Source organism: Poromitra crassiceps, assembly GCF_964638095.1.
Source record: "Poromitra crassiceps genome assembly, chromosome: 14".
NCBI classification, from domain to species: domain Eukaryota; kingdom Metazoa; phylum Chordata; class Actinopteri; order Beryciformes; family Melamphaidae; genus Poromitra; species Poromitra crassiceps.
The window spans coordinates 6,136,111-6,159,240 of NC_139633.1; the positions used below are offsets into that span (position 1 = coordinate 6,136,111).

The 23,130-nt window shown below is 45.0% G+C and overlaps 1 protein-coding gene across 1 annotated transcript in view; it reads right to left on the bottom strand.

Moving 5' to 3' along the window:
• col13a1 (collagen, type XIII, alpha 1) overlaps positions 1-23,130 on the bottom strand; it is a gene marked incomplete at its 3' end in the record, with an annotated part of 136,862 nt that overhangs the window by 56,364 nt on the left and 57,368 nt on the right. Inside the window, exons 3-6 of the mRNA XM_083650822.1 lie at positions 18,444-18,451; positions 12,135-12,161; positions 3,811-3,846; positions 1,395-1,421 (exon numbers count right to left, since the gene is read on the bottom strand). Coding sequence (XP_083506948.1) covers positions 1,395-1,421; positions 3,811-3,846; positions 12,135-12,161; positions 18,444-18,451 — 98 coding nt within the window. The remainder of the gene's footprint in view (positions 1-1,394; positions 1,422-3,810; positions 3,847-12,134; positions 12,162-18,443; positions 18,452-23,130) is intronic.

Below are 23,130 nucleotides of genomic sequence, written 5' to 3' on the forward strand. Positions count from 1 at the left end.
CGTGTAGTTCAGATCATATCGGAAGACGCGAGAGAACAGGGCGAGAACTTGTCGGTAGAACTTGGTAGCGGGTTCCATCATGGGTATACCCCCCCCCCCCTTCCCCCGACTCTTTGGAGATTGTCTCAGAGCAGCGTACAAAGAAAAACGACGCACCCTCCTGAGATACGAGGGTCACCCTCTGCACGGGTGTTTTAAAAGCCTGAGGAGCACTTTTAGCCGTCGCTTTGTACTGCCCAGGTGCAGTACTGAGCATTGTAGGAGGTCCTTCATCCCCGCTGCCATGAGGTATTTTAACGCCACAGGGGTTTAAATTGATGAAACTGTACCGTACTGTACCGTACGTGATCGTTGTTTTTTATACTGTACAGGTTGTATGTTTTTTAGTATTCTATTTCCTGTTTGTTTGTTTTTAGTGTAACTGCATGTTTTGCGCTGGTGATACTATGAATTTAACCTCTGGGATCATGAGTATATCAATCAATCAACAGCATTCATGTGTCTAACTCGAGTGGAATCATGTGAATATCTGAAATAATCAACCATCATTTAAAATCAATCACGCCAAATAAAAGTCGTCAAACTGCTGACATCACTGGATTTGCAGTTTTCCGTCTCTGTATGTTGACACACTTCTGCAATTGACGGCAAGTGGGAGATGTCGAAGAAGCACATAAAAACATCTACATCCTACTTGGAATGACCAACTAGGAGGTTAACATGATGGGTTTTGCCAGTTGGCAGCTCATATTTATGGTCAATCCGACGCGGCATGAGATGGGAATTAAGATGGAACTGTTGCACAATACCAGCAACAAAAGATATTCCGCATTATATATCGTTGCACTCATGCTATGGTCTCTTCAAGGATCTTCTCATGTACGTACTACTACTCTGCTGTGGTCTCCATAAATGTCTGCCTACTTTCTTCGGGGAGTCTTAAATTAGAACGTTCAGACTCTTATGTGACAAATCTTTACTATTGTGTTTCATGGTGTAAGAAGCTCAGGTAATCCAACCAGGGTGGGAAACCGTTTGCAGAATGTGACCCTCGCGCCCTTTTAAAAATACAGACCCAGGTCCCTGATATAAATCAAATACTACCTGTACTGTACACTACACACTATACAGTGCACAGGTCTGCACTTCCAAACCACAACACAGCCACCCACTAAGTCAGCAGCTCTTTGCGGCGTCTCAAGTGACACCCTATTTATATTTCAGTGCACTTTGACCTACTCGTCCTACTCTGGACCGGTGCGACCCTACAGGGTTGACCGTAGCCTACACTGACCAAAGTCATGGAAATGCCCCCAAACCACAAACATATATTGACCCTGCCTTTTCCGTGCTCTATTTTAGAAAACGTCAAATATGGTTCCTCCTAAACTTACCTTCTCCCCTGCGTGTCCTTTTAAGCCCTGGGATCAGTCACAGCAGACACAGTCGCATGCAAAGAGGTGTGAAGGGAGGGGAGAGAGACAAGAGAGAGAGAGAGGTGTGAAGGGAGGGGAGAGAGACAAGAGAGAGAGGAACCGGTGTTAGAGACATGGAGAGGGCTAGAGGCATGCAGCATCCTCAGCACTGGTCAATGGGGGGGGGGGGGCTGGTGGTGAAGGAGCTACAGTAAGAGGAACTAAGCTAAGGGGAGCTACGTGTAAAGGGAAGTGTAATCTAAGGGGAGCTACGTGTAAAGGGAAGTGTAAACTAAGGGGAGCTACTGTACATGTAAAGGGAAGTGTAAACTAAGGGGAGCTATGGGGAAGTGTAAGCTAAGGGGAGCTATGTGTAAAGGGAAGTGTAAACTAAGGGGAGCTACTGTACATGTAAAGGGAAGTGTAAACTAAGGGGAGCTATGGGGAAGTGTAAACTAAGGGGAGCTATGTGTAAAGGGAAGTGTAAACTAAGGGGAGCTACTGTACATGTAAAGGGAAGTGTAAACTAAGGGGAGCTATGGGGAAGTGTAAACTAAGGGGAGCTATGTGTAAAGGGAAGTGTAAACTAAGGGGAGCTACAGTACTGTACATGTAAAGGGAAGTGTAAACTAAGGGGAGCTATGGGGAAGTGTAAACTAAGGGGAGCTATATGGGGAAGTGTAAACTAAGGGGAGCTATGTGTAAAGGGAGGTTACGTGTAAACTTAATGGAAGCTACGTGTAAACTAAAGGAAAGCTATGTTGTACTGCTGTCTGTCCCAGAGGCTGATTAAAAACTGCAAAGGACATTTAGAGTGCTGGCCTGTATTTTTTAAGCTCTGTGTAAGCTAAAGGAAGCTGTGTGTAAACTAGGGGAAGATCTACTGTACTGTATGTGAAAGCTAAGGGGAGTTATATGTTAGCTGAGGGAAGCAAAGGGAAACTAAGGAAAGTGGAGCTAAATGTAGCACCAAGATATACTTTTCTAACACTTCTAAGACCTTGGAAGAGGCAACACATTATGGAGTGAGGGATAAAACCCAACTTTGAGATGGTGCTTGAGGAAAATAGCTCTATGCTGTTTGAAATTGTTCTGTTTCTTTTTTGTAGAATTGTAGAACTGATCAATAGCCTACACTGGTTGTCTATTATGGGAAGACCCAGTGAGTGATTTAAAGAGAGAGAGTGGCACCAACGGAAGTTCAAAATGCTTGATAGTCACGTGACTCACATAGCTCTAGTGTGTGCGGGGAAATAGTTCCAGGAAGTATGTGTTTGAATGCATAAAATAAAGCTGATAATATACAATTTGAGTCTTTAAATGTCTTTCAAAGTACATCACATTCTGCTGCAACTCTACAGCCCTGCTCAATCCAGAACCTTACTTCCGGGAACTATTGTGATCTAAAAAGAAAAGAAAAAAGTCTATTGGAGAGAATGGAGATGATGCAACTCTTATGTCTCTATGGCTCTGGGAAGACCTAACCTGAATTGAGTCTAGTGTGGATTTGATTGGCCGCAAAAGCATTAGTTTTAAATATTGAGTACTCTGCAATGGTCTCTGCCTGTGAAAAGCCTACACTTTGGGCGAGGGCTTTGACGAGATCAGAGTGTCATATGAGTGAAAAATTTCAACTAGTCATCTGAGCAGAGGTAATATTTTATCCATATGTTGCGTTTCAAATGGCCATATCCAAAAAAAGAAGAAGAAGAAAAGGCTCAAATAAAAAAACTGAATGAGGCAAGAAAAAAATCTGGTTGGAAAATATTGGAACGCCTTGGTTTGTTAGTACGAAATAACTTTCTCATCTGTATAGACTATGAAATTTGACTTGGGAATGTATAAAAATGTATGACTCATTTTGCTACGTGGTATGTTAACACATGGCAACATGACAAAAGTTCAATGGACAAACCAAAGAGGATCCTGGAGCACACGATTCACTGGAAAATTGCTTTATTCAATGACTAACGTTTCGACGCCTGCTGCGTCTTCATCAGAGTCAAAACCACATGGCAACATGAGTCATAATACATTGCCATACTTCCCTCAAGACAGTCCAAAGAAAGTTGATCGTGACGATAATGATATGGATATGAATTCAGAAAATGAAACCGGCGGATAATGGAATCATTATGTTTTCTCCAATCAATCAGAGCTTTGAGAAATGTGGCCTGCAAACATTCAAATGAATGAAATTACAATTGGGCATGGCAGAATGTTGAATTGAGACATAACTGCATTTGACCCTGTCCGTCCGTTGGTGCCCTTTCCCTGGAGTCATCACTTTCCTTAGAATCCACATGCTAATAATCCCTTTGCTTTTAGCCAATGGCTGACGAGGGGATCTACTCACTACTATGGTGCGCTTAGTGCACAAAACCAAGTCACTCACCATTCTTCCAGGAATTCCCATACTTCCTGTGTCACCCTATTAACCAATGCAAAGTCAAAAGGACAGGGGTCAGGGGTCAGCAATAAGGTTAGACTTCAGATGATCAACTCTTAAAGGGATACCTTGACATTTCGATTTTTTTTTTGTCATTTTACAGGTACTACAGGTGTTTATTCTATAGTCACATTATTTGGATAAATGTTTCTACATCTGTCCTTTAGCTCTTTTGGACTTGTTAGCCTTGTTGTTAGAATGTATCATTGAAACTTGAACATTGAAGGTGCTGCTGCCCCATTGCCTTGCGAAAAACCATGCTGACAATGACACTGTTTATACAGTGTTTGGTTAACTGCCATTGCAAAAGAGAACAATTCCAATGTCATGTATCCGTTTAAGGCGTATCATAAGTATGGTAGGGCTTAAGTGTCCGGTCACCATGCCATGCCTAAGTCTGGTGTGAGACTACAGCCAAACATTCCACAGTGAGAGACGGAGCTACGTTGATGCAGTCGTGCCCAATGCAAGAGTTTACAAACTGACCTCACCTGACCTCATCTCCACATCAAATGTAGTACCTGCATATACGTGTATCTTTCTTTCTGTTGTTTGTTTTGCTGATTTAAAAAAAAAATAAAAAAAATGTTTTCTCTTGAAGTGAAGTCAGGTCAAGTCAGTCTGAATCAGGCTGTTATGAAACTCCACATACAGTAGCACTCCAGACTGACCTGCCTTCTCCTCTCAGAGTCACATCCTGCAAACAGCATCTCTCTCCTTTCACACTATTCCTAATGACCATAAACTGATGTCATGTCGAAATGACTTATTACGCAAAGGTGTCCATTCCTAAAGCCACCCCCCCCCCCCCGCGCGCGCGCTTCAATCCAAAGCTGCTGTGCTTTGGTGATGATGAGTGATGACAGCTGTTTGAAGACTCACCCTTTTCCTGAGTCATCAAAATAAGCGGAGCAGTAGGGAGTCTGGTGCTTAGACATTTGGGGACATCAAGGCACACGCACTTGACAAGATGGATTTATGTAACACACACTTGACAAGATGGATTTATGTAACACACACTTTGGTGACTAATTGGATTTTGGGAACACGCACTTGACGACTAGCTGAATTTGGGGAATAATTGATGACTAGTCAGTTTAAGGAACACACACTTGATGAGCCGTTGGATTTAGGGAACACACTTGATGACTAGTTGGATTTAGGGAACACACTTGATGACTAGTTGGATTTAGGGAACACACTTGGTGACTAGTTGGATTTAGGGAACACACTTGATGACTAGTTGGATTTAGGGAACACACTTGATGACTAGTTGGATTTAGGGAACACACTTGCTGACTAGTTGGATTTAGGGAACACACTTGATGACTAGTTGGATTTAGGGAACACACTTGATGACTAGTTGGATTTAGGGATCACACATTTGTTGGATTTAGGGATCACACATTTGTTGGATTTAGGGATCACACATTTGTTGGATTTAGGGAACACACATTCGTTGGATTTAGGGAACACACATTTGTTGGATTTAGGGAACACACATTTGTTGGATTTAGGGATCACACATTTGATGACTAGTTGGATTTAGGGAACACACTTGATGACTAGTTGGATTTAGGGAACACACTTGATGACTAGTTGGATTTATGGATCACACATTTGGGAACACACTTGATGACTAGTTGGATTTAGGGATCACACATTTGATGACTAGTTGGACTTAGGGAACACACTTGATGACTAGTTGGATTTAGGGAACACACTTGATGACTAGTTGGATTTAGGGAACACACTTGATGACTAGTTGGATTTAGGGAACACACTTGATGACTAGTTGGATTTAGGGAACACACTTGATGACTAGTTGGATTTAGGGAACACACTTGATGACTAGTTGGATTTAGGGAACACACTTGATGACTAGTTGGATTTAGGGATCACACATTTGATGAGTAGTTGGATTTAGGGAACACACTTGATGACTAGTTGGATTTAGGGAACACACTTGATGACTAGTTGGATTTAGGGAACACACTTGATGACTAGTTGGATTTAGGGAACACACTTGATAACTAGTTGGATTTAGGGAACACACTTGATGACTAGTTGGATTTAGGGAACACACTTGATGACTAGTTGGATTTAGGGAACACACATTTGATGACTAGTTGGATTTAGGGATCACACATTTGATGACTAGTTGGATTTAGGGAACACACTTGATGACTAGTTGGATTTAGGGAACACACTTGATGACTAGTTGGATTTAGGGAACACACTTGATGACTAGTTGGATTTAGGGAACACACATTTGATGACTAGTTGGATTTAGGGATCACACACTTGATGAGCCGTTGGATTTAGGGAACACACTTGATGACTAGTTGGATTTAGGGATCACACATTTGATGACTAGTTGGATTTAGGGAACACACTTGATGACTAGTTGGATTTAGGGAACACACTTGATGACTAGTTGGATTTAGGGAACACACTTGATGACTAGTTGGATTTAGGGAACACACTTGATGACTAGTTGGATTTAGGGAACACATTTGATGACTAGTTGGATTTAGGGAACACACTTGACTAGTTGGATTTAGGGATCACACATTTGATGACTAGTTGGATTTAGGGAACACACTTGATGACTAGTTGGATTTAGGGATCACACATTTGATGACTAGTTGGATTTAGGGAACACACTTGATGACTAGTTGGATTTAGGGAACACACTTGATGACTAGTTGGATTTAGGGAACACACTTGATGACTAGTTGGATTTAGGGAACACACTTGATGACTAGTTGGATTTAGGGATCACACATTTGATGACTAGTTGGATTTAGGGAACACACTTGATGACTAGTTGGATTTAGGGAACACACTTGATGACTAGTTGGATTTAGGGAACACACTTGATGACTAGTTGGATTTAGGGAACACACTTGATGAGCCGTTGGATTTAGGGAACACACTTGATGACTAGTTGGATTTAGGGAACACACTTGATGACTAGTTGGATTTAGGGAACACACTTGATGACTAGTTGGATTTAGGGAACACACTTGATGAGCCGTTGGATTTAGGGAACACACTTGATGACTAGTTGGATTTAGGGAACACACTTGATGACTAGTTGGATTTAGGGAACACACTTGATGACTAGTTGGATTTAGGGAACACACTTGATGACTAGTTGGATTTAGGGAACACACTTGATGAGCTGTTGGATTTAGGGAACACACATTTGATGACTAGTTGGATTTAGGGAACACACTTGATGACTAGTTGGATTTAGGGAACACACTTGATGACTAGTTGGATTTAGGGAACACACTTGATGACTAGTTGGATTTAGGGAACACATTTGATGACTAGTTGGATTTAGGGAACACACTTGATGACTAGTTGGATTTAGGGAACACACTTGATGACTAGTTGGATTTAGGGAACACACTTGATGACTAGTTGGATTTAGGGAACACACTTGATGACTAGTTGGATTTAGGGAACACACTTGATGACTAGTTGGATTTAGGGAACACACTTGATGACTAGTTGGATTTAGGGATCACACATTTGATGACTAGTTGGATTTAGGGAACACACTTGATGAGTAGTTGGATTTAGGGAACACACTTGATGACTAGTTGGATTTAGGGAACACACTTGATGACTAGTTGGATTTAGGGAACACACTTGATGACTAGTTGGATTTAGGGAACACACTTGATGACTAGTTGGATTTAGGGAACACACTTGATGACTAGTTGGATTTAGGGAACACACGTGATGACTAGTTGGATTTAGGGAACACACTTGATGACTAGTTGGATTTAGGGAACACACTTGATGACTAGTTGGATTTAGGGAACACACGTGATGACTAGTTGGATTTAGGGAACACATTTGATGACTAGTTGGATTTAGGGAACACACTTGATGACTAGTTGGATTTAGGGAACACACTTGATGGCTAGTTGGATTTAGGGAACACACTTGATGACTAGTTGGATTTAGGGAACACACTTGATGAGCCGTTGGATTTAGGGAACACACTTGATGACTAGTTGGATTTAGGGAACACACTTGATGACTAGTTGGATTTAGGGAACACACTTGATGACTAGTTGGATTTAGGAAACACACTTGATGACTAGTTGGATTTAGGGAACACACTTGATGACTAGTTGGATTTAGGGAACACACTTGATGACTAGTTGGATTTAGGGAACACACTTGATGACTAGTTGGATTTAGGGAACACACTTGATGACTAGTTGGATTTAGGGATCACACATTTGATGAGTAGTTGGATTTAGGGAACACACTTGATGACTAGTTGGATTTAGGGATCACACATTTGATGACTAGTTGGATTTAGGGAACACACTTGATGACTAGTTGGATTTAGGGATCACACATTTGATGACTACGGTAGTTGGATTTAGCGAACACACACACACACACTTGGCAACGGATTTAGATAACACGGACTTGACGACTATTTGGATTTAGGAAACAAACAAAATAAACACTTGATTGATTGAGTTGGATCTGAACAGAACTAAGTTCTTGAGTTCTAAACCCAACCATCAGATCACGCACGCACAGCGAAGCACAGCAAACAACCAAACCAAACATGGAGGTGGAACAACTGTTACAACTTGCTGCTGCGTTTCTTTCCTTTGCTCAACTCTCACGACTCATTATTTATTTGACTAGAGAGTTCGCTGTAACAGCACATGTGGTTATCGTGTGAAGCGTCTTCCAACACAAAACCATTACGAACGGAAAGCTTGGTGACAAGGATCTCAGTGTCTCCAGAAACATGAACTCAACTTAAAGGGCCATCATCTGCCTTAGATGCATATTTAGGATGCCAGAAATGTATGCCTTGCGACTCTGTACCTCCCGTAAACTGAAAATAGGGCCCTACAGATTCATCCGTACCAGGAATTAGCTCGGTCTTGGAGCAATCTAGAAAATCAGTTCAAGATCCCAAATTGTGCGGCCTAAAACTCACATTTATACCACTCGAGAAAATGATTTTCTCCAAATCATGTCTGTTCTTTATTGTAAGGAGAAATGGTATTATTGTGATAGGTGAAACTGTATTTTATTCATTCTCTGCTTGTTTCCTCACCCTTAGTCTGAATCTTGATCCTGAAAAATGTTCACACAACTCCCTCAATCAAATGACAGAATCAGAAGGGACTATACATGATTATGAGTGGAGGGGAGGAGCAGTTTGGTGGCTTAAGACAGTGAAGAAGACAAAGATGTTGTAGTTATTGTCCAGATACAGGAGATGTTATGACAGAAAGAAAATGTGAATCTTAACATTTATGTTAAGTGGGAATCCCCTTATATGGTGTCTGCCTTTCCCATTTTAATCGCCATCCTTCCTCTCTGGTTCTACTGTATCTACAGTACAGTCTGTGCCATGGGACTGTATCTACAGTACAGTCTGTGCCATGGGACTGTATCTACAGTACAGTCTGTGCCATGGGACTGTATCTACAGTACAGTCTGTGCCATGGGACTGTATCTACAGTACAGTCTGTGCCATGGGACTGTCTGGTTCTACTGTATCTCCAGTACAGTCTGTGCCATGGGACTGTCTGGTTCTACTGTATCTACAGTACAGTCTGTGCCATGGGACTGGACGCAATCTGTTCTGACCCAGAGCTTTTTCTTCCTGTGGTATCTGCTGCTATCTCCACGTAAGTGGGGCATTTTCGTTTCCAGTATGAGGCTGGTTAAAGCCCTGTCCAAGGTCCTGATTTCAACCAAGGCCTTGGAACAATCTGGCAACGCCGAAAGATTTTCATCCAGAGCTGTTGGACTTCATGAAGTGCCTAAAGGAACTGAAGTGATTATTTGCTGCAACCGCAAAATACAACCTTCTCTAAAGTGGCTTTTTCCAGCCCGTGAGATGAATGGAGTGTTCTGCGAAACCTCACGCAGCACTCAGCCAAGTCATCTTTTGTGCTGCGGCCGCATTCCAAGAAAGGCCAGCCACTCCTACGCTATTCCCCAACGGGCGGTGAAAACGCCTCTGGTGTCCAAGTCGCTAAAAAGATAAGAGTTTCTCACTGTCCCCGTTTCCCTCGGTAGCGCCTGTCACTCTCCGGTCTGGCTTTTCAGAGTTATTGGGGCTTCGGTAGTCTCAAATTCACCAGGGTCTGAGCAGACAGCTGACCGCCTGTTGGATCACACACGCACACACACACACACACGCACACATGCACCCACATGCACCCGCACGCGCACGCACACACACACTGGGCCTTCAGCTGACAAACACCAACCCACACACCTACGCTCCAGTCAAAAGGATTTATGCAGGTCCTTAACAGTGCAACATTAAGGCGTCTCAGGCGTATTTACAGGCGTAATGAGACTCAGCTGGACCCTAGGCTCAGGCCCAACACACACACACGCACGCACGCACGTACACGCATATACACACACACACACGCACGCGCACACACACACACACACACACACACACACACACACACACACACACTAACCGCAGTCACACCAGCCTGGAGTTGTAAAAGTACTGCTGCTGCAACAGACGCACAATCAGACCACATTCACTGCTGTATATGTTTATGGGGCGGTACTGTAGCGAAATGAAGATATCTGGAGGGCTTATGGTAGCTTTAATAATTTTTTACAGTAGATACATAAATGGCTTTTATGGTAACAGCAGGGGATGGTTACTATTTTGTAGGCTGTAAGTCAATAGCCAGGGGCTTAGTGTGAATTACACCAATACTGCCCAGTGTGGTGAGCTTGCTCCACCTGCATAGGGATAATTATACGGTGAAGATACCGTGTGTGTGTGTGCGCACACGCGTGTTCGTGTGTGTGTGTGTGTGTGTGTGTGTTTGTGTGTGTGTGTGTGTGTGTGTGTGTGTGCGCGCGTGTGTGTGTGTGTGTGTGTGTGTGTGTGTGTAAGATGAGGAGGGAACAATGTGTTTACAATCCATCCATCATTAGAACTGGGGTTTTGCTCCTTTGTTCAGATAGACCTATAATATCACATTCTAAAAGAACCGCATTCTATGGAAACACACTGCACACACACACACACACGCTGATTTTAAATTCAGACGCGTCCGCGTTCCAAGAACCACATCCTTCCGCCCTCGTTCGGTCGAGGAGCGCTCGCCCCGTGATTTAATTTCCCGCGAGTTGACGGGTGTAATCAATCACAAAACTCTGGAAGGAATCGCTTCCTTACTTTGACACAAACTGTCAGCCAATCAGCAGCGGAGAGAGAGAGAGAAAAAAGTCTTCGCTTCGGACCGTGTTATGAGCCTGTTTCAACAAGTGAGCTTGACACAACCAAACGGGGGGTTCGCCGGTTCATAACTGGCAACCCAGTTCAACGGTCAGATATTAGGTGGGCCACCTGTCGCCGTGATGGAGGCCATGATGGAGGCCATGATGGAGGCCATGTGACTTTGACATGTTAGACGTGTTAGAGATCGCTGGATGATAAGAAAGCAAAGGCAGGAGTGTTAGACGAGGGCTGAGTTGAAGGCCAATACAGCAGCAGAGTGATATGTCCAAAGATATTAGCAATATATTATTATATATATTAGCAATATATTAATGTATATTAGCAATATATTCAGCAAAGATAGGGGCAGGATTTTTTTTTAAACACAATCCAGTGTGCATTAGAGCGTCCAATAGGCAGCAAATGTGTTATTATGGATGCTGTGTGAAAGCTCTGTCTGCACTCAGACCCTCTGTTGCATCGATATCTCCGAGAAGCTCTCAAAGAACAGAACAAGTTGAACTGCTCTGAATTCCGAGTGGGATCGGATTTCATTGGAATTCCGTAACATCCCAGCGAGCATTCGGCGGACGGCGCCGCCGCGGGAGGTGGCCGGGTTCAACGTCAAACCCAAACAAACGCAGAATTTTCACAATGTGATGTTCTGGCATTGTAAAAAATTTCATATTAAACTGTTGGAAACAGTGAATCCCGATTTCCCCCAATGATGTAGGTAGCAGATTATGGGCGTTGTCGTCTACTGACATTGTCATTGTCAACTTTCATTTTGGTGCTACACTTACACAGCTATTCAATGTTAGCTAAACAACCCGGATAACAGTAAAGTACAACCCTAGCTGGGTTGGGTCGTAGGCTATTTAATTGAATGATATCCCTGGTGTTTCTTCTCAGTAGAGAGAGCGAGCAGAGAGAGATCTACACAATCCATCATGCAAAAAATAAAAAGACAGAGAAACAGACAAGACACAAGTGAAAAGACAGTTACCGGAAAGCCTGATCGTCCAGGAGGACCCTGGTGAGAAAAGATTGGTACAAAAAAAGAAAGAGTAAACTTACAACATTACAGAGAGTCTCCACATCACCAAAGACACCAACACTGAACCAGGCCAGAATAAAACGCTCAGAAGAGATTTGAGAAGCATTGCTGCAAGGTCTTTCCCTGCCTAACAGCCCTAGTTTACAATTATTTTCAGTGTTTACATTTTATTTTGGCCTTTGGGGTGCAGTGAAAATGGACAGGTGCTAAAGAAAACAGCATTCCAGAACTAAGAAAAAAGACATGACAGACAACAGTTCAATCGGTTCCTTCCGCCAACAGCTAAACATGCCTCTTTCAGTTCGGCTCAAATGTGACTTGGAGAGAATCATTACAGTGAGATACATTTCAAATGAAGACAAGACTTTTCTCGACATTAAAGAACATACCGTTTTGTCATTAATGACCATTTCAGACACATGCAAAGGTGGGAATTGGCATGCTACAGATTGCATTTTGTTTGGTTATAAGAAAGTTTGACTGAATTCTCTCAACTGACTGAATGTACCTTCATATGGCGGACGCAGCAAACATCTCAGCACAGCGACTTCCACCCAAAACAAAGGCGCGTAACGGAGGTGGAACACACTGGCTTTCAACGAACGGCCATGTTCAAGGAGCGAAAAAGAGGACCACATTGTCAACGGTCGAGTGTATTTTCTTTTCGCCAGGCTAGCGGAACACAAATCAAAGACTCTTTTGTCGCGCTAATTGCTCGTAAAGTCAAAACAGGAACTTCTTGACATTTTTACAAAAAGCGACCGAGGCATTGACGGTTCAATGAGGAGCAATGATCACCGTTTGGAGGGGAGTTCCTGCTCTTGACTGCTGGCATGTCATCGCTATTCCTCCCCAAAGAGTCCCTGAGAGCGCTGCTATAGGCCTCCTTCCCACTGTGTGCGTGGGTCCTTCCCACTGTGTGCGTGGGTCCTTCCCACTGTGTGCGTGGGTGACCGCTGGCCCACAGCAACAGAGGGGAAGTCGTTATTCTTCCATCAATTGTCCTGGAGGGAGGAGGCATTATCGCACTACTCATCTCTCACGTCTCTTTGATCCACATTGCAGATAATCCAACAAAGACTAAATTAATATTGTCTTTGTACGCTGCAGTAATAGCTGTGCAATGAGTCAAGCATCTCTATAGTGGAGTGTAGACGTAAAGCTATAACCAAAAGTGAGCTAAAAAAAAAAAAATTTAACTGCTCATCCGGCATCCCAAAGTCACTTGTTTTGGTTAACATGCCGGATGGCAAAGCTCACAAAATGTTGCCGCCAAGGATACATTTTACCCGGCAAAAGGTATCACCGATTTATCACCACAGACAAATTTCACCGCGGCCTTTTGATCCCGATTCGTTGTCAGGTCTTAATAGACCCTTCTCACGGGGGCCATTTTGTGTCGAAAAGGCAGGGTAAACACAGGTGCAAGTAAAACACTAATGAGGGTTTCCAACTTCCATGATTGGAATTTGGAAACCCTCATTAGTGTTTTGCTTGCACCTGTGTTTATTCTGCCTTTTCGACACAAAATGGCCCACGTGAAAAGGGTCTATTTCACACTGTGATTGACTTGGCACTCAGACCTTCAGGCTTGTGGGTATAACATGACATAAGTGAGTTCAGCGGCTAGTAGTAGGGCTACTGTTTGGCTAGCCAGATGAGTTCAGCAGCGGCTACTGTTTGGCTAGCCAGATGAGTGGTATTTCTCCTAAAGCACCTTGGCAGTCAGAGGGCAGGGCGGGAAGGTGCATGGCCAGGTGCTGAGTGTGAACATAATGCCCCGTGGGTGCCTGCCCGTCAGCTACAGGGTCTCCAGGGGCCGTCTGCAGGGGGCAGGGGTTACCTACCGCCGGAAGAAACCCTTTATTGGAATTACACAGTAACCCTGCAACATGTGGCTCCCATTTGGCCAAGTGCCGTTGAATGAATGAGAAAGAGGGGGGGGGGGGGGGTGTATTCAGCCACCATGCACGAGATCTACAACCTCCTGCCCCCCCCCCTCTTAATATAGAGTGAGTCTGGAGAATGGTATGATCTACTGTAGCTCTACTCTGATTGGTGTTATTTTACCCAGCGGCTGACTTTGGAGGCCAACAACTAGTAGGCAACATATGGACTGAACCTGAACATGAGCAACCATTAGCAATTAATCTTCAGTGAATATGCCCACCCCACCTCACTTTTTGGAGCTGAATATATTGCACTCGAGTCGCAATAACTGTCTCAGTGGTCAAATGTGGTTACTACATGTGTTGGTTTGTGAAGGTCCCCTGCTGCCGGTCCTGCTCAGTTTCATTACTCAGAGACGGCGTTGATTCGTTTAAAGCCGGAGTGGGCAATTATTTTTCCTGGGGGGCCACATGAGAAAGCCAGATTGTTGCCAGGGGCCAATCTCCCCCCCCCCCCCCCAGTCATGCCGTAACCAATAATTGTATCACTTGATTGAATTATTCACCTTATGTAGAAGATAGTCTGGCTTGAGAGACTAACAGGAAGTGTGAACACAATCGAACACAATGTGTTTACACTTCCTGTGACTCATAAACCTATAGTCTGACTCATATGTGAGTCAAACTAGGTTTGACCAGGTGAGTCAGACTAGTTTGAGCAGGTAAAACAGCAGGCGTTTTGCACAGGAAGTCATGACACAATGGGTCAAGTGGGCAGGGCTACATAAGGTGAATAGAAAACATACTGTGCACTTATTCAGGAAGAAGCACACTCACGACACACGAGTGTTTCAAAATAAAAGCCAATTTAGATCATCTTGTTAGATTGTTCTCGCTTCATAAGTTAAATGGTGTGGTTTGTCTTAGACCTCCCGGGCCAGGCAGAACCATCATCAGAACCGGGCCGCATCATGCTCAGGTCTGGTTTAGAGTGTGTCACATGCACAGGCCAAGAGGGCTGAGCCCCCTGTCATGTGACCTGTGTGCAGTCATCGTCTGTTGTGTTTGATAGTGAGGTTTCAGATTGCCCCCTGTGGACTCTTAATTCTGCATATCAGAGAAAATAAAAGTTGAATTCATCAAGTTAAAATACTACTTACTTATGCTACTCTCCTGCTCCCGGGAAAATGGACCTCAACATGATCTTAACACCAATTTCTCAGAAATCTCCTATGATGGAGCATGGCAGTATAGGGATGGGACCGATCCGATCCAATATCGGTATCGGGTGCCGATACTGACATAATTCACGAATCGGATACGGCGCTGGCCGTAATTTGCCCATGTATAATAGTATCCTTCTTTGCTTTGGATATTTTCTTAATTTTGTCTGGTTTTTGCAAGGTATATTTAAAAAAAAAATCTTTAATTGGCCAAATCTTTGCCTATACTGTATATTCAAGAAAATTATCGGTATCGGAATAATATCGGTATCGGCAGATATCCAAATTCAGGTATCGGAATCGGATCAGAAGTGAAAAAATGTGGATCGGTGCATCCCTAAGTATAAGCTAGACTAGAGACTGTCTTTGAAGGCCAAACGTGTTGCAAAGGTTGGCCTCGACAGCAGTGAGCGCGCGCTGAGGAGTGGCTGTATAAGAAGCGTGTGGAACAGCGCTGCTGTGATTCTGTTACGGCCTGCGGTCGTATCACGCTGTCAACTTCGCTGTAATTCATCTCCGTCACTTCTCGTGAAATACCACAAAACAGCCTTCTTCTGTGGAGCCCGGAGAACAAACCCAACCCGAGTGTATCCTGTCTGTGTGTCTCTCACCCATCTGTCACGGCGACGGCCCCGAGCGAGGCCACAACCTTCACCCCTCCTCAGCACCACGACCCGGCTGTAACATCTGGACCCAATTTGTGCACCCTGCCTGCCCAAGGTGCTCCATACATCTTGCCCTCTCCAAATACAAATTCATATCTGACTTCTTCTCTTTCTCTCTCTTTTTTACGACTGTGAATATCTATTCTAGGATGTAACCCCTTTCTGATACCAACATGAGCTGACAGTGATGCCGAGAGACATCACATCTGTTTTATACCTACGCTTCTCCTGTATTGTTTGAAGTATTCTGTTATGTGTGTTATAGCATTATTCAGGTTTGACTGAATTGAAGCATCTCCCCAAGTTGGCTTTCTTTCTCTTGTTGTTCCTCATTGATTGTCCCCATGTTAACGATGAGTCAGCCATGGTTTGGTGGTGCCAGAATTATGACAACTGTCTCAAATGTCCTTGTCATGGAGACGCCTACAAATCCACGTGGTCCAGATCAGAAATGGACTCCATGCAGCATTTTGCTGCTCGCACTGATAAGAAAACATCAAACGTGTCTCACATGTGGGAGAACAATCAGAGTTGAGACCCTTTCAGCTGCAGTGTGAACGTAGGCCAAGACCCCCCATGCTCACCGCTTCGCCCGAAGATGCATCATGGATTAGGTGATATAGGCGTTTGGCAAGAGCCAGGCCAGATGCAGGGGAGAGGTGGAATTTGAGCGTGTCTTGGAGTTTAGCACAGTGCTCGACTCCAGTGGAGATGGAAGTGTATGAGAGTGGAAAATCCGCCTCGTTGCCTGACGTCGTTTACCTTACAAACCTCCTCCGACTCCGTATGAACTCTCCATCATATTTTCCAGGGAGGGACAGTTTGGCAGAGATGCTTCTAAAATTCACACGGCTACACAAATGTCAACTTCCTACTGGCCTTTTAGAACAGTAACCTGCAGACTGTTGATGGTACATACAGTTGTTGCTCGTTTCGTTTGGCTGCTCCTGGGTTACCATGCAGGGGTAAAAGTGGGGGCTTTTGTTATCATTTTTTTCTTTGTTGGGCGTCCGGGTAGTGCAGGGTCGCAGGTTCGAGCCCCTGCCTTACTTGATGTGATGTGATCCATTGTTCTGTTGATGTATGCTGCCTTGAAAAATGCTCAGCTCGTGCTACTCTATCTGTAAAGGTGGGTATCCATAGAACCTATTTTCATTCAGATGTCTTGAGGTGAGAGGTCAAGGGAACCTTTGGAGAAAAAAAAATCCCTGGACAAAATTTTGCCTCAATTTATAGGCAAAATAAGTTATTTAGCCGCCTTCCCGACAAGATAGCATGACATGGTTGGTACCAATGGATGCCTTAGGTCATCTAGTTTCATGTGACAGCAGATGCTTCACTCTGGCTTTAAAACTGAGCCCGCTACAGTCTGAGTCTACACAGCCATTTGATTTAAATTATTGAGATTAACGGGAGAAATGACCAATCGGGAGCACAGCAGGAGAAAGGGTTCAAAATCTCCCTGCTCCCTGCCGGTATGCAGTTGGCTGTGCACTGTGTGGGTGGGAATTGCCGGATTAAGGGTACTGTATGCGTCCGGCTCGTTGTACTAGTGCCTCCTCTGGTCGGTTGGGGCGCCTGCTTGGGGGGGAGAGGAACTGGGGGGGGGGGGGGTAGCCTGATCCTCCCACGCGCTACAGTACATTCTGCCGGTGAAACTCCTCGCAGTCACAAGAGAACAAGTGCCTGGCGACTGCACATGTATTGGAGGAAGCATGTGCTAGTCTACGACTCTCCTCAGATCGGCAGAGAGGGTGGCACAATGACCGGGACAGCAGGGGATTTGGCCAAGTATCAATGGGAGAGAAAAAAACGTTTTATAAAAAAAATTATAAAAAAATCTTTACAAAAGCCCCCCACACTGCTGCTACGGCAGTGGCATTAACGCTGCAGTAGTACTACGGTAATCTGGTCAAATGAGATGAGCAACAACTGTAGATGAGAATCACCGACTACGTGAACTGCAAATTCCTATAATAATAAGGTCATAATCGGAGGAAGCAATAGTCGAATTAAGGCATATTCCGATCTTAGTTGCATTATTGAAGTGCATTGATTGTAGACATGTATACACCTTAATCACACTATGATGTCCAATCAGAGTTTTGGAAGCATTTTGCGAAATGTACGGCAATCAAACTGCTTGACGATGTATGCTATAGCTTCCAGCGAGTGTTGTGCAACTTGTTTCAGGCACTTAAAATGCTAATTCCAATTGTGAGTGATTGAAAGACTAAAATGGTTTGTAACAGTCAGAGCATAATGTGGACAATTTGAGAACAAGTATGCAGAAATCCATAATCCACGCATACAAAAAAAAGTAACCTATTCAATATAAATATGCTGCTAACCACTCATGAATACGTGCGCAGACAACACACATCAAACTGCCTGGATGCTGGATCTTCACATCAAAATGCAAAATGCAAAAAAAAACTACTTTACCACATAGAGGACACACAAGGCATCTTGACTACTTACTGGAGGTCCTGCAAGAGAGAGAGAGGGAGAGAGAGGGGGGAGAGAGGGGAGAGAGAGAGAGGGAGAAAACATTCAGTTCATGATTTTATAAACAAAAACATAAATGATTACATTTTCTCCAGTTTCATAAATTGATGATCTCGTTCACCTCAAACGTTCAATTCACCAGCTCGAGCGACGAGCGTGACTCACTGATGTGTTCGGCCTATTTCCATAATCAGCAAAACACACACACACAGTTAGGTCATCAAAGCAAGTATCAATTTCAGGGGCGTCGCCTTAATGCAGCGGGACATGGTGCATGTAAAAAGCCTCCCTGGTGCAGTCGCGTCGCGTGGGCCCGCCGCGGTGAGCCTTGAGACTTTCAAACATCTCACGACCCTGGCAGAAATTGGACATAGTCTGCCTTCCAGTCGATCCGGATGGATGGATGGATGGATGGATGGAAGGAGATGAAGAGGGAGGGAGACCCCAGCCGCCAGTCTGTTAGCCCGGGGTCGCTCCTTCAGGAATTTCCTCCACGCCCAGTCGAGATGAATGCGAGACACTTGGCCAAAATAGCCAGACTGTTTTTCAAATTCAAGGCAGATCAGTCCGATTCAAGAACTATAGGATTAGGCTGACGCCAGCGAGAGCGAGCCCCGTCATAGACGTGAATAGACGTGATAGACAGATGGTTCGTCCAATCACCTGCCAGTTTTTTTTTTTTTTTTTTTTTAAGTGCCTGCCCTTTCAAACGGTTTCCTGAGCGCCTCGTTCCCAGATGGTTATGTGAAAACAAACCACCTGGCAGCAGCGTCAGGTTAGCTATGGGCAGCTTCATTCCAAAAATAACGGCATTGGTCGAAACTCTATAAGAAGAACATCATCAAAGACTCTTCTAACAGACCCAACTGTCCAAATCCCATGAATTATTGAGGAGTTGGGGTTTATTACGGGCTCCAGACGGAGAAATCGGATCAAATGGCTACCCTGTTACGTTGTACAGATTATGCCCGCCTTTACGACTCTCATCAAAAACATGTGGTGGGACGGGGGGGGGGAGGGGGGGAGGGCAGACGGCCAGACCCAGTGCCTGGCTCGGACTCAAGCCTCATAAAATAGACCTCTCCCAGAAAAACTAATACGCTTCCCTTGACCTTTCCGCAAAGTGTAATCAGACAGCCCGCGGCAGTCATCCGACAAAATCAATTACCGCTGAATCGAGACAGGGGTCACTAAAGATGCCGTTACGTCAATCACACCGAGGTGAGGAAAATGGCGAATGACAAATCTCTTCCCCGCAAATGTCAAATAGAATCCCCGGCATTATCTTCCAAACAGGTTGATTTCGTCGATCTGCTTCTTCTCAGACCGACCTATCCCCCCCGCCCTGAGAGCCCACTCACTGTCGGGTCCATTCGTTCACTTCATCCCGCTGGCAAAATGAAAACCAGTCGGAGCAAAGAAATGAAACAGTTAAGGGGGGAAACTTTATTTTTTTTAAACAGATGACTTGAATTAAAAAGAGTGTGAATAACTCGAGGCACGTAATCATTCTGATGCTAAAGTGCGGGGGGGGGGGACAACGAGGGTAACTGGCACAAGTCAAAAGGTTTATGTCATAAATTGTACTTTAATATCGTCCAAAAGCTGCCACAGGATAACAGATGAAGTGACAAAAGTCTTTAAAAAAAAGAGAGTGACAAGAGGGAGTGCAGAGCGTCTGGTCACTCCTACAGCCCAGAGGAGCAGTCTGACACCAGAGCGTCTGGTCCCTCCTACAGTCCAGAGGAGCAGTCTGACACCAGAGCGCCTGGTCACTCCTACAGCCCAGAGGAGCAGTCTGACACCAGAGCGTCTGGTCACTCCTACAGCCCAGAGGAGCAGTCTGACACCAGAGCGTCTGGTCACTCCTACAGCCCAGAGGAGCAGTCTGACACCAGAGCGTCTGGTCACTCCTACAGCCCAGAGGAGCAGTCTGACACCACAGCGTCTGGTCACTCCTACAGCCCAGAGGAGCAGTCTGACACCACAGCGTCTGGTCACTCCTACAGCCCAGAGGAGCAGTCTGACACCACAGCGTCTGGTCACTCCTACAGCCCAGAGGAGCAGTCTGACACCAGAGCGTCTGGTCACTCCTACAGCCCAGAGGAGCAGTCTGACACCAGCAATAACATCCAGGAGTAAACCACCATGCGGTCGGTCAGGGGGTGACAAACGACGTCCCCCCACTGGACCAGGCCATTATTCTCTCCTTTCCTTTTTTTTTTCTCTCTCTGCTCTGGTTTTTCTAGTCATTTGAGGAGGCATTTTTCTCAGCTTGTGCTGACTAGGCGAGGGCTTTTTCCGTCGCACAGACCCCCGGGTGCAACTTAGCAAAATGTCAGGCCAAGGTGAGCTTCGGTTTCTTTTAGAGAAAGTATAAACATACTGTAGGGCATCCCTCGCTCGCTGATGTTTTTTCACTTTCACTTCATCGCGGAATCCCAGACTGAAATATTCGACTCCGAAATGCCATCATCACCGGTCCAATGCCTGAATGCCGGGTCAACACTTTTTCAATGTCTCAGACTTTGTCTTGGACACTAACAGACGCTGACTCAACTTTTTGTTGAAAATGTGTAATTTTGCTGACATTTTGTTCATTCTTTCCCTCAGCGCTACAAAAAAATTCAAAGGGATTTCAACCTGTGTATGCAACTGTCCACCTGGTCTTGACACGGACTTCACAAAACATACACACGCCCAGCAGCCGCTTTTCCTTCACCTGTGTCAGACATTACCCTGGGACAACATGTGGTATGAGTGTCGTTCCATTAGTCCTACCTGGTTCCCCATTGCGACCTCTCTTTCCCCTCGACCCAGGAGGCCCTGGTTGAGAAACAACCAGCAGTTAGTAGCTGCATGGCCCATCTGTCTAGCAGTGTTCTAACTGTAAAAACGACATTTTGCATCAAGCCATGTGTGAAAGTGCGAGCCAGGCTGTTGCACATAATAAGCAGCCAAAATCCCAACGTTTTGGAGAAGGCTTACAAAGGCAGGGGCCCCCCACTCAACGAAAGCTCAGTTACTGGTGGGCGGAGCCAAGCATTTGGGAACGTCGACGCAGTTATTTGCAGTTGTGAGCCGGTCCCCTAAAGCGAAAGCGTCAACCTTCCCTGCATGCAAGAATGGCCAAAGCAAAGCATGGAGGCAGGATTCCTGCTGCATTCTGGGCCTGCCATCACATCCTGTGGTGTGGATCCACTCCGGGGGGACATCTATAGACCACCTTGATCCAAAGGCACTTTGGGGGGGGGGAGCTTCAAATATAGCCTGTGTGGTGGCGCCTGATGAGGGGCCTCTGAAGCAAAAGCTTTACACGCAACGAGCAGCAGGCAGCACATGAAACGCAATTTACACACACATCCAACCACACACACACACACACACACACACACACACACACACATAAAAAGGGAAGTTGACTGCATTGATATCATGTATGCCGAGCCTTCTCTCCCCGTTGGGCTTAATGGTCTCCAAGTATCTCAACCACCTGTTGTTGCTGCTTATGTAAGAGCATCGGTTAGAAGTGGCCGGAAATGGAGGTCTAATGTTGCACGCCAACATCATGGGCAGCTCCCCCCATTACTGCTCCCATTCCAGACAGTCTGATGTAGGAAAAGCAAAGCACAGAATATACAATACAAGAGTATGTGTATATTATGTTCTTCTAGGTAATGATGACAATACCAAGACAGCATCATTGGGCTTTTTAGCGCTGCATCTATAATAACGCCAAATAAAAGCAAAAGTCATATCCCCGTTATTTCCAGCTCACTTGACCTTTGTGTGCTGAAGAGTACACTGGTGTGGCCGCGGTGGGCAGGTGGGTTGCTGCCATCTTGAGAGACTATCTCTGTCCCCGGGATATGGATCCAGGAATAACCCGCGGAATTTCAGCACTGAAAATACCCAGATCCAAAACCCACCACGACCCCCCCCCCCCCCCTATCGTGCAGCGCTCTCTCAGATTCCCGGCTTCTCCGGTTGCCCTTGTAAACACACGGCGGCGGCCGGTGCAAATGTGTCGGCTGTTAGGCTTCCGTTCGGCGAGCGCCACGGAGAGATCCGAGGAAATATTTTGGAAGCGCGCTGCGTCGGGGAGACGAGCGGAAGAGATACCGCGTGTACGACGGAGCCTTGCCAGAAGCATATCAGAGCCGGTTTTGGCCTGGTAAGATAAAAGTGATGCCCCCGTGGTCATGTCGTGCTCCTTATGTAAGATAAAAGTGATGCCCCCGTGGTCATGTCGTGCTCCTTACGTGCACGTTGACAACGATATCGCTTTCCAAAAGAGTGAGAGAAAAAGAAGCACTGTAGAAATCAATATTGAAGCTAATTATAGTCAGTTTCAGGAAAGATGGGAGGGGCAAATGTCACGTGACAAAGGTCTTGCGCTGGATTTGAACCCAAGATTAAAATGGTTCCAAATAGTACCAGAAAATCATTCTGTGGGCTTGAACCATGAAGCAGAACCTTTTATAGTGCTAAAAGGCGGTCTTGGTACAGTAGCACATGGGGCCTTTATTGGACTTTAAAGAACTCTTTAAAGAATGCATGAAATCCTCTCAGCAGCATTGAATACATGTGAAGAGCCACAATGGCTTTTCATTGTGATTTACCACTTTCTTTATTCTAACAAATGTCTTTACAATCACAA